The sequence below is a fragment of the Podarcis cretensis genome, assembly GCF_951804945.1.
Source record: "Podarcis cretensis genome assembly, chromosome: 3".
NCBI lineage: Eukaryota > Metazoa > Chordata > Lepidosauria > Squamata > Lacertidae > Podarcis > Podarcis cretensis.
This window is the reverse complement of record NC_137172.1, coordinates 74034716-74047601: the sequence shown is the minus strand read 5'-3', so window position 1 is coordinate 74047601 and position 12886 is coordinate 74034716. Positions and strand designations below refer to the sequence as shown.

General features: G+C 41.5%; 1 protein-coding gene across 4 annotated transcripts in view; it reads left to right on the top strand.

Annotated features, from left to right (window-relative positions):
- Positions 1–1217: 1217 nt before the first annotated feature.
- LOC307213592 (uncharacterized protein) overlaps positions 1218–12886 on the top strand; it is a 57626-nt gene continuing 45957 nt past the window's right edge. The window contains exons 1-8 of one of the 4 annotated variants that reach the window (XM_079971594.1): positions 1218–1373; positions 5238–5342; positions 5637–5769; positions 6996–7068; positions 9084–9194; positions 10755–10868; positions 12071–12265; positions 12379–12529. In XM_079971594.1, coding sequence (XP_079827720.1) covers positions 5642–5769; positions 6996–7068; positions 9084–9194; positions 10755–10868; positions 12071–12265; positions 12379–12529 — 772 coding nt within the window. In that variant the 5' untranslated portion in view covers positions 1218–1373; positions 5238–5342; positions 5637–5641. Of the gene's footprint in view, positions 1374–5012; positions 5343–5636; positions 5770–6995; positions 7069–9083; positions 9195–10754; positions 10869–12070; positions 12266–12378; positions 12530–12886 lie in introns of those variants that run through there. The other 3 variants (XM_079971593.1, XM_079971592.1, XM_079971591.1) reach the window with 3 other exon arrangements.

Sequence of the window (12886 nt, the reverse complement as noted above, 5' to 3'; positions counted from 1 at the left end):
GTAGTTGACTGGTGTAACAAATGCCGTAACATGCAGATGTCCAGCCCTCAGTCCATTGGGCAACATCCAGCACAAGTGGACTTTGGAGCATGCAGCATGATTTATTCTCTTCCCTGCACACACCCCAAATATGTTTCAGAGGCTCCCTCAACAATTAGGAGTACATCTTGGTTGAGTGCAGGGGGTAGAACAACCTGTTCCACTAATGGTGTCTGTTCCAGTGGCAGATAGATGCTGGATTTCACCCGAAGAATCTCTGAGTTGCTTTTTTTAATTAAAGTCCCAAACCAGGTAATAGAGTGGTGGTCAACTGATAGATGTGTGGTATTCTAAACTTTTTACTGGGGTTTTTCCACCTACTTCTGTGATTTCATGAATATGGATATTTTATTTGAAGTTACTGTTGTATACCCCGAGATCTTTAGCATATGGATAAGATATGAATAGTCTAAAATAAATAAATAAATAAGGGACACAGATATAGTGGTACCTCGGGTTACATACGCTTCAGGTTACAGACTCTGCTAACCCAGAAATAGTACCTCGGGTTAAGAACTTTGCTTCAGGATGAGAACAGAAATCGTGCTCCGGCGGGCCGGCAGCAGTGGGAGGCCCCATTAGCTAAAGTGGTGCTTCAAGTTAAGAACAGTTTCAGGTTAAGAACGGACCTCCAGAACAAATTAAGTACGTAACCTGAGGTACCACTGTATGAGGGATATCCACATTTCAGCCCTCTTCATGCCCCCTCCAAAAAGCCTCTCTTGAGAGTTGGTGCACCTTCTGACTTGGTATGTGGGGCAGGAGAATGTAGCAGAAAGAAGAATTGGGGGAAATCAGGTGAAGTCGGGTCATGTAAGCGGAATGTGATTATTGAATATAATTATTAATGTTTGATAGCAAAATGCTTTTTAACAGCTTTATATATATTAAAAATGTGGCTTCACCATCATTGCAGTCAATATTCTAATAGCACTCCTCTTATTTAGCTTCGTAGCAGAACTGTCTACATGCCTACTTTGTCTTTTGGTCCTCCAGGGCTGAAATAAGTATTTGTTCCTCTCCTTCTGTGGAAAGCTCCTGTATTCTGCATTGCAATGGAGCAGTGCACCACCCTTTAGTTTTAGAAGCATGGTCAATTCTTTTTCAGTGGATTGTGTGTATGCATGCTGAGGTTGCTATGGTTACAGTTCGGCCTGCACAGTGATGAACGCCTCTGTTGCTACTTCGGTGTTCAATTTCACTAGCTATAGAAACCTGTGGGAGACGTGGTTTGCTGCTACAGTTTCCAGTAACACAACAGGGCTTCTCTTTGCTCTGCTGGAGGCTGTTTACCTTCTGCACTTGGGAGGCTGCGACCTTGCTGTTCCTACCAGGTATCATATTGCTCTCAAGCTGTGAGATCTAAGATAAGGCAAAGCATTTTAAATAATTCCAAGTAAATCAGTTAATCGTTTATCACATATACTGCACTAGGTGCAGTCTGTTAAACTCATTTCCTTGCTTATTAATTCATGCTGTAATTGCTGCATATAAAATTTTCAAAGAAAAGTTAGCTTTCTGTTAGCTGACACAGAAGCCAATATGTAGCTCTTCCCTTGGCAAACTAAATCAAAACTAAACTGAAATAATTTTTTTTTAATCATCATGGAGATAAGGGGAGAATAATGATTTCTTCAATCTAATTAAAAGCTTTAAAACTGTATTTTTAGTTTCTGTGCAGGTGTGTTGGCTGATAGACTGGATAAGGACTTCCCAAATCAAAACAAATAACCTTTTTTTTTTTTTTTGTCTACTACCCCACTTTCTCTTCCGTAACCTTTCCGCTGACCGCCCCCCAGCCATAACAACAGGCATTTTGCTACCTGTGTTTTTAAGTTGGTAGACAAGTTTGATGTCATTAATCCTGTTTCCTTTGAAATTTTATACACTTATTTCACAGTGCTGATCTTAATCTCATTACTAATTCAACTTGTTCAATCATGTCTTTGGCCTTTAAAGGAGGGAGTAAAACTGATCAGCTATAATTTCAGAAAATAATTGAGGTCCAGACCTTGGAGACAATGTACCATGGAATAGTTACGGCGCTTCGAGTAAGAGCTTGCATGTTTAGTTGTTTTTTTTAAAAAAAGAAAAAGGGTGGAAAATTGCTTTTTAAAAAAAGCAGTAGCAGCTGCTCATTGTCTTTTGCTGATTCCATAAGAAAAATTCTTTGGTTTAACAATTGCCACACACACACACACACACACACACACACACAAACACGGCTCTCAGTCTTGTGCGTTAACTTGGACAGTGTCTTTTTATTATTATTAAAGATTTTCTTGGTTTACAAAGGTACATACCTTTTCTTCCCCCCCCCCCAAGTTGCAGACTTTTCTACAGATCAGTTGCATTTGTTATGAGACATTAGTGTTGAGTACAGCATAAGGTCAGGAAGACGGTGGGGGGGGGGTAGAGGAGGGGTGGTGGTAAAAATTATATTTTTTGCAATGTACGTGTGTGGTCTCATATCAGCGTCAACTAGATAGGTTATTTTTCTATTTGCTTGTTGTGTTTCCTTGGTAGTGAGAAAGGTTGGGGGCCCAGGGTATGGTTGGCTGGCTGTGGTTGGCTGCAGTGGGGTTTGCTTGCCCTTGTGAGGGGAGGAAGACTTGTTGGGTCAAGTAAGCCAGACTGATTCGTATGCTGTTAGTGGGTAGCATCATTCTTTTTGATATATTACATTATGTTTTCAATTTGTGTGGTAAACAGCCTCCGGGTGGTTTGGGCAATTTTCTGCCTTCCTATGAAAATGCTTCACATTGCAATGTATTCCAGGGCATGTTAACTATCTCATAGATGAAAAATGCCTGTACTATGTGGCTGCAGGTTCACACAAGTTACCGGTACTTGCCATGAGACAGAGATTTATGTGGCATGACTTCTTGGCAGCAACTTATGCGATCCAAGCAACTCAGAAATTGAGCCTTCTTATGAGCACTGCAGGAGATAATGTGAAACTGGACTACGGAGTCATACACTTAAGAGAATAATTGGATGTGATTATCAGCATAGACTGGTGGAAGTGGTGGCATTATAACATTTTGGATTATTTAATCAAGTTTTCCCATTCTACTAGGGCTAGCCACTGCTGTGAAGAACTGGCAGGGTGGGGAGAACCTGTTCTGGTGCAGGGTTGGGCGAGATCAGCTTTTGAACATCGCGGTATATCACCAGCCAAAGATCGTGATCTGGCGATATACCACAACGTTGAAAAAACAAGCTGCATTGGCCTCAGCCCTTGAGGCGCCGGGGGAAATTCCTACAGTTCTCAATGCAGTTTTACCCCAGCACCTAGATGTTTGTACGGCTTAGCTGGGGCATGGGAGGGCTCTTGATCCCCAGCTGAGACATCCCTGGTTGGTCCCCCTGCTCGCAGACGAGTGGGGAGAGCATTGGGGATCCTCTGTGTGGCTCTGCTGGGGATGGAGAGGCCTCCCCATCCCTGGTGCTCCCTGTGCTTATGCGGGGCTGGGGGATCCTTTTAACTGATTGGAGGGGAGCGGCAACTGCACACTCCTCAGCTGAGCAGTTAAAAAACATGCAGAGGGAGGAACAAGCTGTAGCAGTACGTCGCTGATGCAGCTTTTTTCCTCCCTCTGCGCAGTATGAGGGCAGAGTGGGATGGCGGTTTCACTCAGCGATATATCATTGGTGAAACCGCCACCGCTCCCGAGTCCCTCTGCCAGCAACGCTCGCTGAAGGAAGTCACTAGCAGAGGGACTCAGCATTGGCGGTTTCACTAGCAATATACCGCTGAGTGAAGCCGACATCACAGTCTGCTCCTCATACCGGTCCTGGGCGATAAATTGATATATCACCCAGGCCTGTTCTGGTGGTGTAGTAGTTAAGATTGTTGGACTAGGACTAAGGAGACCTGAGTTCAAATTCCCACTCAGTTCACTTTACTGGGTGGTTCTACAAATAAATTGCATGAGGAGCGGGGAGAACCTTGAGCTCCTTTAGGAAAATGGTATGTAGATTTCAATAGTCTCATTTCACTAAGCCGAAACAGAGGGGAGGACTTTGACTTGCGCTTGTCGTTATTGGCAACAGATGTAGGCAGAGTATTGGGCCTACTTTAGTATTTCATAAAACCTGTACATTTTGACACACTAAACCAAATGCAGCTCACCAGCCATGTAATGTGACCTGATGACACATGACCCCACCCAATACAGGAAACATAAAGCAAGAGAGTTCATGACTCCCACTCCCCACCCCCCCGACATGGGCTACTGTATATGACTGCAAAGCTTTGTAGGCCTAAGTTTGTCTTTCTGTGACCGTAACAGGAATAGCAACCCATTCCTTTTCTTCCTGAGGTAACTTGGTTCACCATAAGGTCTGGGTGCTGGTGCCATAGAAAAATAGTATCCAATTATTAGTGTGTAAAACATCCACTGTTTGTTATCAACCAGCAGGAAGCAGGTTTTAGAAGTATTATAATAATAATAATAATAATAATAATAATAATAATAATAATAATACAACATCATCCTACCTTGGTTGAAATAAACCACCATGCCTGACGAACTGTTTGTGTCAACTGAATAACCATTTTGTTTTAGTTTGCTTGCCTCTGCAATGCATGTTTGTTCAGATTAGCATAAGAGCCATTTGGATAAAACAAATGGCCCATCTAGTCCAGCATCCTGTTCTCACTGTGGCCCACCAGATGCCTGTGGAAACCCAAAAGCAGGATTCAAGCACAAGAGAACTCTCCCCTTTTGTGGTTTTCCAGCGACTGGTATTCAGAAGTGTTGCTGCCTGCAACTGTGGAGGCAGAGCATAGCCACCGATAGCTAGCCCACTCCTGCATGCATTTATCTAATCTTGTTTTAAAGCTGTCTAGGCTGGTGGCCATTATTGCTTTGTCTGTGCTGAATGAGGATGCTACTTCCTTTTACCTGCCTGAATCTTCCAATACTCAACATCATTCAGTTCTAGTGTAATGGGGAGGGGGGGTTACGTATGCATAATTTTATAAATTTCTATCGTTCCACATCTTACTCAACTTTTATAAGGTCCCAAATACTGCAACCTTTTACAACTCTGCAATATCTTTTTTGAGGTGAGGGGACCAGAACTCTACACAGTATTCCAAATGTGGTTCCACCATATATTTGCTACAATGGCATTGTGATAGCAGCTTTTATTTTCTAATGATTCCTAGCATAGAATTTGCCTTTTTACAGCTACCACACACTGGATTGACATCTTTATTGAGTTATTTACTACACTCCCAAGGTCTTGTTCCTGGTCAGTCACTACACATGGGTGGAATCTGAAGAGGCACATAGGTGAGAGCTGAACTTTTTCTACTTTACTTTCATTTCATTCACATTTTACCCAACCCTGTCCGGTCACTTCCAGGTTGAGAGGAAAGTGTCTGCAGCAATGAAGTGCGCACACGCATATGGGAAAGTCTAAAAAACAAATACTCGGTTTTTTTAATCAGTTTTTAAAGTTCTCCTGTCAAAGGGTGTGTGTGTATTTGTCCTATATTGCAGTTCATATTTATGTACACTTTAGGAAATCTGTGGCTCTATAGCCATGCTGAGTTACTAACCAATATTCCCTTTTTGTGAATCAAGGCAAAATGGATGAAATTTACAAGATCTCTTCCACTGAGAGGGTCCAGCAGGTGGAAAAGGAACTAGCTGTACAGCTGGAAGAACTAAAGACAGAAATAGAGGGAAATGGGAATCTGCAGGGGACACGGTATTGGTAAAGAGAACTATTTTCCTCAGACAGAAAAATGGTTCTAGTGTAAATGAACTGCTCTGTTTCAATGCAACTCCCATGCATTTAATTGTTTGTTAATTGCAAGAGTAGATGCCTGTTACTATAATAACTATTATTTTATGTATTAAATTTATTAGTCGTTTGTTTGCCACCGCAACACAAAGCAACTCACTGTGTTTTAAGCAAACACATGCATACCTTAAAACCAGCATAAAAAACTGAATTGTTATTTTAGCTTCATGATAAAGTCTCGATTAAAATAAATAAAGATTCTTTTTTTAAAAAAAAAAACCTAGAAACAACTCACCCACACAAGAAGATAATAGATAATTAAAAGCCAAAGCCCTAACGAAAAGGAAATGTTTTTGCCCAGCACCTAAAAACCATGGCAGCAGGTAAGCCTCTCTGAGGAGAGCATTCCCCAAGCAAAGAACTACCACTGAAAAGGCTTATACATGAGTCGCCACTCTCAAGGCCTCCCATGGAAGGGGGCACACAAAGAAGGGCTTGAGATAATGATTGCAGCATCCTGGTCGGTTCATATGTAGCATTTATCATACATTGATTTTTCTGTGTGGTGTGTTTGCTTTCTCTAATTCAATCAAATATTATAGTGGAGCAGTGGCTTTCAGCCTAGGCCCAACCTGTAGCATGGTACTTATTTTCACTTTAGTTTAAAATCCATAAATATTGCTAACTTTACTTGCTCTTTCTAGTTCTGTTCTGCTCTCCTTTCTCAAAGTGTGAGATGAACTACCCATTGAAATTAAATGGATTAGGGTGTTGAAAACTGTCACTTTGACTGAATCCTGCTAAACGTTTATGTTTTGTTCAAAATGCGTGACTCCATTCAGCACAGAGAAGCTCTTCCAAAGGAGATGGCCAGTCAATCTACCCGAATCTAGTTTCTGAGAGCATCTGCTGCACATCCATTCATCCAACAAGCATTCTGGTCTGCTGCTTGTGATTTATGAATATGTCAGAAGACCATTTTGCTAAAAGCAGGGATCTGCCAATGGGCAAAAATGAAAGAGTTGTCATGGGCAGGGTGGCAGTGTATTCATAACTACTGCAGGCATAAACTATATGAATTTTACAAGTTTTTCAGATGATTGACTAATGTACTGAATACTAGATACCACATTGTTTTCAAGTATTTTGTTGCTAATTCTACATTTCTCTAAAGGAAGTTTGGTAATCTTTCATAGCTCTGTCCCCCTCCCAAAAGATGTTGATTACTTCAGAAGAGAAAGGGAATTGGCGCTGAAGAAATGTTTACAAGTAAGTGATGAAAATGTCGGTGTGAAAATACCTCATTAGATAACGTTGTAAAAGTCTCAGAGAAACCAGCCTCAGGTAATGCTGCAGTCCTGTGCCTCATGCTTACCTGTCCTACTGAACTCAGTGATGCTTGCCTCTGAGTAAGCATGGTTAGGATAAGCCTGAAGTTCAGTCTTTTTAGTAATTAAGCTGTATTCTATTATTTCAGCTTTTATAGTTTTTACAGGAAAATAAATCGGGGAATACGAGTGCAGTAATAAGCCCAGTGCAGCTTGTAAGAGCATGTAAGACCTTCTTAATCATGTCCCCGCTGTGAAGGGTCTGGATCCATCTGGCACTGTTAAAGTGGTGTCTGATGCCCATTGAGACTAGTAGGGTGGAAGGCAGAAGGCCAACAGTAGGTGGAGCCAGAGCCCATGACAGCTAATTCTAGATTTGCCCCTATTCATGTCCCTGCTGAGTTCTATAAGGTTAACAATGAGGGCTCATCTGCAGTGTCATTTAATTCATCTCGTTCATTTATTTATTTTTAAGTTAAATGTTTTGCAATAGCCATATGACATTCCTACTGAGAGGACGGCATCAACGTTTTTTCCTTAGTGAAAACCTGCCTTTTCACTAACCAGTAGTAACGTGAAAAGGTTTTTAAAATCCTCTGTTAAAGTAGCACCAGTGGTTGTTTCACCCCCTGGATTTTCACTATTGCAGTTTGGTTGCAGCCCACCTTTCTGCTGCCTCCACCTCTGCACGACTCCAGTTCTCAATTGTTGCTTCTGGGAGTGACCCTGTTTAACTTCCGGCTGGCTGGTGACTGCGGATGCTGTAGACAGAATGAGTTGTGTTTTATTAACCCATCGCCACAACTCACACACTTAATTAACTCTTTTGGAAAAACCAAATGTGTGCAATATCAGTGATACTCATAAGTACTACAGCCAGGCAAACAAACAATGAAGTGGAGGGGCGGGGTAGAGACTTGGAAACACCTTTTTTTCTTTCCTTTCCAGACAGTGTGTGAGAGAGACAGGTGCTTTCTTTACTTCCTTCTGTCCTTTCCTCTACTTGAAGGGGGCAGGGGAGAAGAAACAGCACATGTGTTTTGCTGGGTGTGCACGTACATGTGCTGTTGAATAAAGAAGGGACAGACTGAAGAGCAGATGGTTGGGAGGTGGGAAGAATAGCTAAAAGAGTACAACACGTGTGGTTCTTGAAGCCCTACCTCCAGGTGGTTATACATGCACAAAGCAATCAGACGTGGACCTGCAGAGGTCAGCAAAGGACAAATTGAAAAAGAAAACATTTTCAGTTGCGGTGCAGATGAATCCCGAGATCAAGCGCAAAGAAGCTGACAGCCAGCGCCACTTCTGTGTAAATAAGAAGGCAGAGGTGGGGTCTGGTTTGGTGGGGCAGTGCCCCATTTGGCCTAACGGTACGGCCTCCAGTGTTTACTTCAGTAACCTTTTGGATTTTTAAGTCTAGTGGTATGCTGATTAACTAGCAGTGTTTTTTCTAGTTCTTTAATTCAGTAATTAAGTTCTCACTATCATAGGGACTCAGGATGAAGAATATTAACCGTAGTATATCCCTTTCCCCATGGGATCACAAACACTATATTGAACTGAGAAAGGAGAGGGGAAATTCTGGAAAAGGAAATATATTTATGATCTCAATCAACCTTTCTAGGGTCTTCATCTTAATCTAAGACAGTGCTCTTAACCCTCTGTGGGTTATGGACCCTTTGAGAGTCTGATGAAAGCTATGGACTCCCTCCTCAGAAAAATATGTGTGTGCACACGCACACACACACTATTTATTGCTTTGGAAAAAAATTGTGCTAGGTTCACAGACCTCTGAAACCCACTCTAGAATATGAAATTAAAAACAGCTTTAGTGTTCAAAACTTTCAAATGAAAGTGTTTTTGACATGTGTAGAACTCAACTGCTGCACCTAGGGTGTCCTGAATGTACAGAACTTAATTTCAGAGCAAAATTATTTTTCTGTCCTTCATTTACAGGTGGCGGAGGCAAAGCCTCTTGTAATTCAGGCTGATCTCATGCAGAGGGAGCTAGAGACCTGTCTAAAAAGGGAATATACATTTGAAAGCTTACCTTTGTTACTGCACCAGGTAATATTTGTCATGTTTGTGATTTGAAGACTCATTTGGCATTTTTCAGTGTGAATTTGCTATCATGGGCAAACATGAAATGAAGCTTCATACAGCTATGTCTGTGAATAAAAATAGGTGCCTTTATGTAGACTTTTTTTTTTTTTTTACAAATGCTACAACCGATATTTAGTATGCTCACAAGTTGGTTTTCACTGTGGCAGCAGCACAAGGAATACCCTGTACATCTGATGGCAAGGGCATAGCTTCATTCAGCTGATTGCTTATCAAATGCCAGGAATAATCAATTGATAATTCCCAGGTAGGAGTTAATGATTAAGGATGTTTCCCCTTAATTATCAGTCAACTTGCAGGGTGTGGTCTAAGATCACTGCTCTGCAAGCTGTTCTGTGTGACAGAAAAGAAGGCAGTTACTCTTTGCATTATGCAAAGAGCCACTAAAAGAGAGAGATTTGAGAGACTTTAGTTTGATTTAGCTTTAAAAAGGGCAGGTTCCAAACAGCTGCTTAGCCTTGTGACTTCTGGGGATCTGATACAGGATTAGTATCTGCCTAAAGTAGGATTCTGTTGGCTTCCGTTGTACTCTGCTTATATATATGTAAACAGATATAAGCCTCCAGTGTGCTGCTTTCCCTGTCATCCAGAGGAAACCAGTGCAGCCCCAGGCTTCTTGCTTTACTGAGAAGCGAGGAGAGCATAACAGCAGCAGAGCAAGAGTGATTGTTCCTTTACATGATACAAAATATGATTATATGTGTTCTTCTCCACAGAAGTTGTACAGGGGAGCAGGAGAATATGAGCCAAGTTCCACATAATTACTTTGACTGGGGGTGGGGAACCTCAGGCCCAGTGGCCCAGGCTGCATCCTCTCTCTGATCTCAATTGATTTTGACTAGAGGGAATATACTCTTGAACAGTGATAGTTTTCTAGAAAAAGAGATGCCAGAACTTGCCACAAACACCTCCCTTGTTCTATTGGAACCCACCTGAGAGGTGCTGGAACTGAGTTCCGGCGAGTTCCAGCTGAAAATAAGCTCTGCTCTTGAACTGTGAACGTGTCTGTTGCCTGTGGGATGGAGAGGAGAAACTTCTGAATTGTGTGTGTCCATAACATAGCCTACTGTACAAAGGTAATAATAATATCCATTGCTCCACCCATTTTTGACCTCCGGCATGTGGCCTCTGGATGGTTGCAAATAGGGAAAGTGGCCCTTGGTCTAAAAAAGATTCCCAATCCCTGACCCAGGTCTTACTTTGGACTCATTCTAGTGCACTGGAATGTTTTGCTTTGCCCCATTTGGACAGCTGATTCCATACTGCATCCTGTTTTTCAAATGCTTCTCCATTCCTTTCCTTTTCAGTATTTTGCATGTGCTAATAAAAGAGGCTTATCAGTAGGTCACTACTCCCTGGCCATTTCCTTGAAGGAAATTAGTTTTGACAACTCAAAACCTTTCATAAATTCCAGCACCTATAAATCTATAGTGCTGTATTCTGGAAACAATGCCACTGTGGGGTTTTTTAAAAAATAAAAATAAAATTCTGTTGCTTTTTGTATAGTTTTTTACAGACAGAATCACGCAGCTGGTCCAAAGCAAATATTTACACATGCTTAGATGGAAGAGATTTTGTCAGCACAGCAGTGTTATTGAGCAATTCTATCCTTTGTACCAGGTATGCTAATCTCATAGTGCCACAGATGCTAAAAATAGAATCATAGATTTGTTGAGTTGGAATAGGAACATGGGTTTTCCTTCCAGGTGTGTAATAAAAGCTCAGCTGTGAGTTTGGCTTGATTTCCTTTGCATGTAGGGGACAGAACTGTAAATATGTACATACGGTTGAATCCAACTAAATCCTGCTTGGAAATAGACCCCTTAAAATCAACAGATGCAACTGACTTAATCCCATTGGGTCTACTCTGAATATGTATGGATACAACCCATTGTTTTCTTTCTGTATAAATGAAGTTCACCTTATAATGCTCAGTAAACGTTATGTACAAGATTATGTGCCTCATACGTAATTAATCATAATGGGCAGCATCCAGTTGTGACAGCCCTCTATGGCAACCTCATTCTCAGTGTGTAGCTCAAAACTCAGATCCAGTGGATATCATGCACTTGCAAAAAGATGCTGCCTAGCCCCTGTTGCAATATTATCCTTACACTTGGTCATAATGAAGCATGTGCACTGCTGCTTGCACAGCAATGGCAACTCTCAAACACTTTGAGCTAATGTGAATTTCAATAATAATAATAATAATAATAATAATAATAATAATAATAATACTGCTCGTTCATAAAGGAATAAAAGTTTCTCTGTTTGTAGAAAACAAGACTGTGAAAGCCTTTCCCCCTGCTATGCTAATTTTCTATGTGCAGGAACTGTGCATAGTAACTATTACAAATAGGAGATTCGGTGCCCTGGCAATCTGAAGTGCCAAAGTCTATGGAAGTTATACCATAAGTGCCTCTTCAATGTGTAAATCAGTTTTAATATTGAAAACCAGAGGCTCAGGGGACTGTTAAAAGGACATGGACCATATCGGCAATTCCAGTTATTAAGATGTCAGCAGCCTGTGGTTGTTTTGAAGATGTCTATTAAAAGAGTCTTGTGTTCTCAGTATTTCTTGGTGCATGGACCTCCATACAGTGAAAAGCTCTGAAGACTTTTTTTTTTTAAAGCCCTTTCCAAAACATTGTTTTTCAGATTTTATCTAGAGGACTACATTCCCCCTCCCACACACACCAATGGCGCCACTCTTGTTCTTGATTTGAGACTCCTTCTGCGGAGGGAAAGGCTAAAGCAAGGATGTTCTAGATAATTAATTAATCTTTCTGAGAAAATCATGTCTCTTCTCTCTATCTCCCTAGAAACAAGTGGCTCATATTATGCAGGAGTACAATGACGCTGTTCAAAGGGCAGCAAGATTGTCAAGTGCCCGGGAGAACTTCCTGGCAGGAAAGGAAAATCCAACAAATTTAGTGACCCAAGAAGACCTGGCTATTTACACACAGTGGCTAGTATGTCACCTCCACTCACTTAAGACCATCCATAACTACCTTCAGGTGAGATGACGATTATAGAATGTAAAACTTTATAACTTAATTATGGAACCTTTGGGTCCCAGTTGTGCTTTGAAGACAAACACTAAATGCAAAACATGTGTTCCTCTCTGTAGGTACTCCAGTACTTGCCTGTCTCTCATAGACTGGAGATTAACAGACATCCTGTCTGGGGTGATGGTGATAAATTCAAAGCTGTTGGCAAAACTGTATATTTGTCTCCCAGTATCCAGCTCTCTATTCACCCTGACACATCAGCAACAGATGGTAAGAAGGGATTACCCTCATGTGCCTTAGAGCCTCGCTGTACAATGTAGCAATACTGCATTAGTTTGCAGTTGTTGCATGTGGTTTGTCTTCCCCAAGTTTCCCTTCTGTTGTTGGGATATTGCATATTCCAAGCATGCAAACTATTATATTGTTGCTGGGGGAAATACAGAGTACTCCCCATTTCTTTTCTGTTCATTGCTAATTACGTGTGGTGTGTGGAATTGAGCTGTGCAAGCATCACAGTCTCCTATTAGAGACAAAGGAGACGGGCCATAGCTCAGTAGTAGACCACCTGCTTTGGATGCCAATGGGTCTTGGGTTCTGCCCTCGGCAGGGGTGCCTGTCCCATTTCAC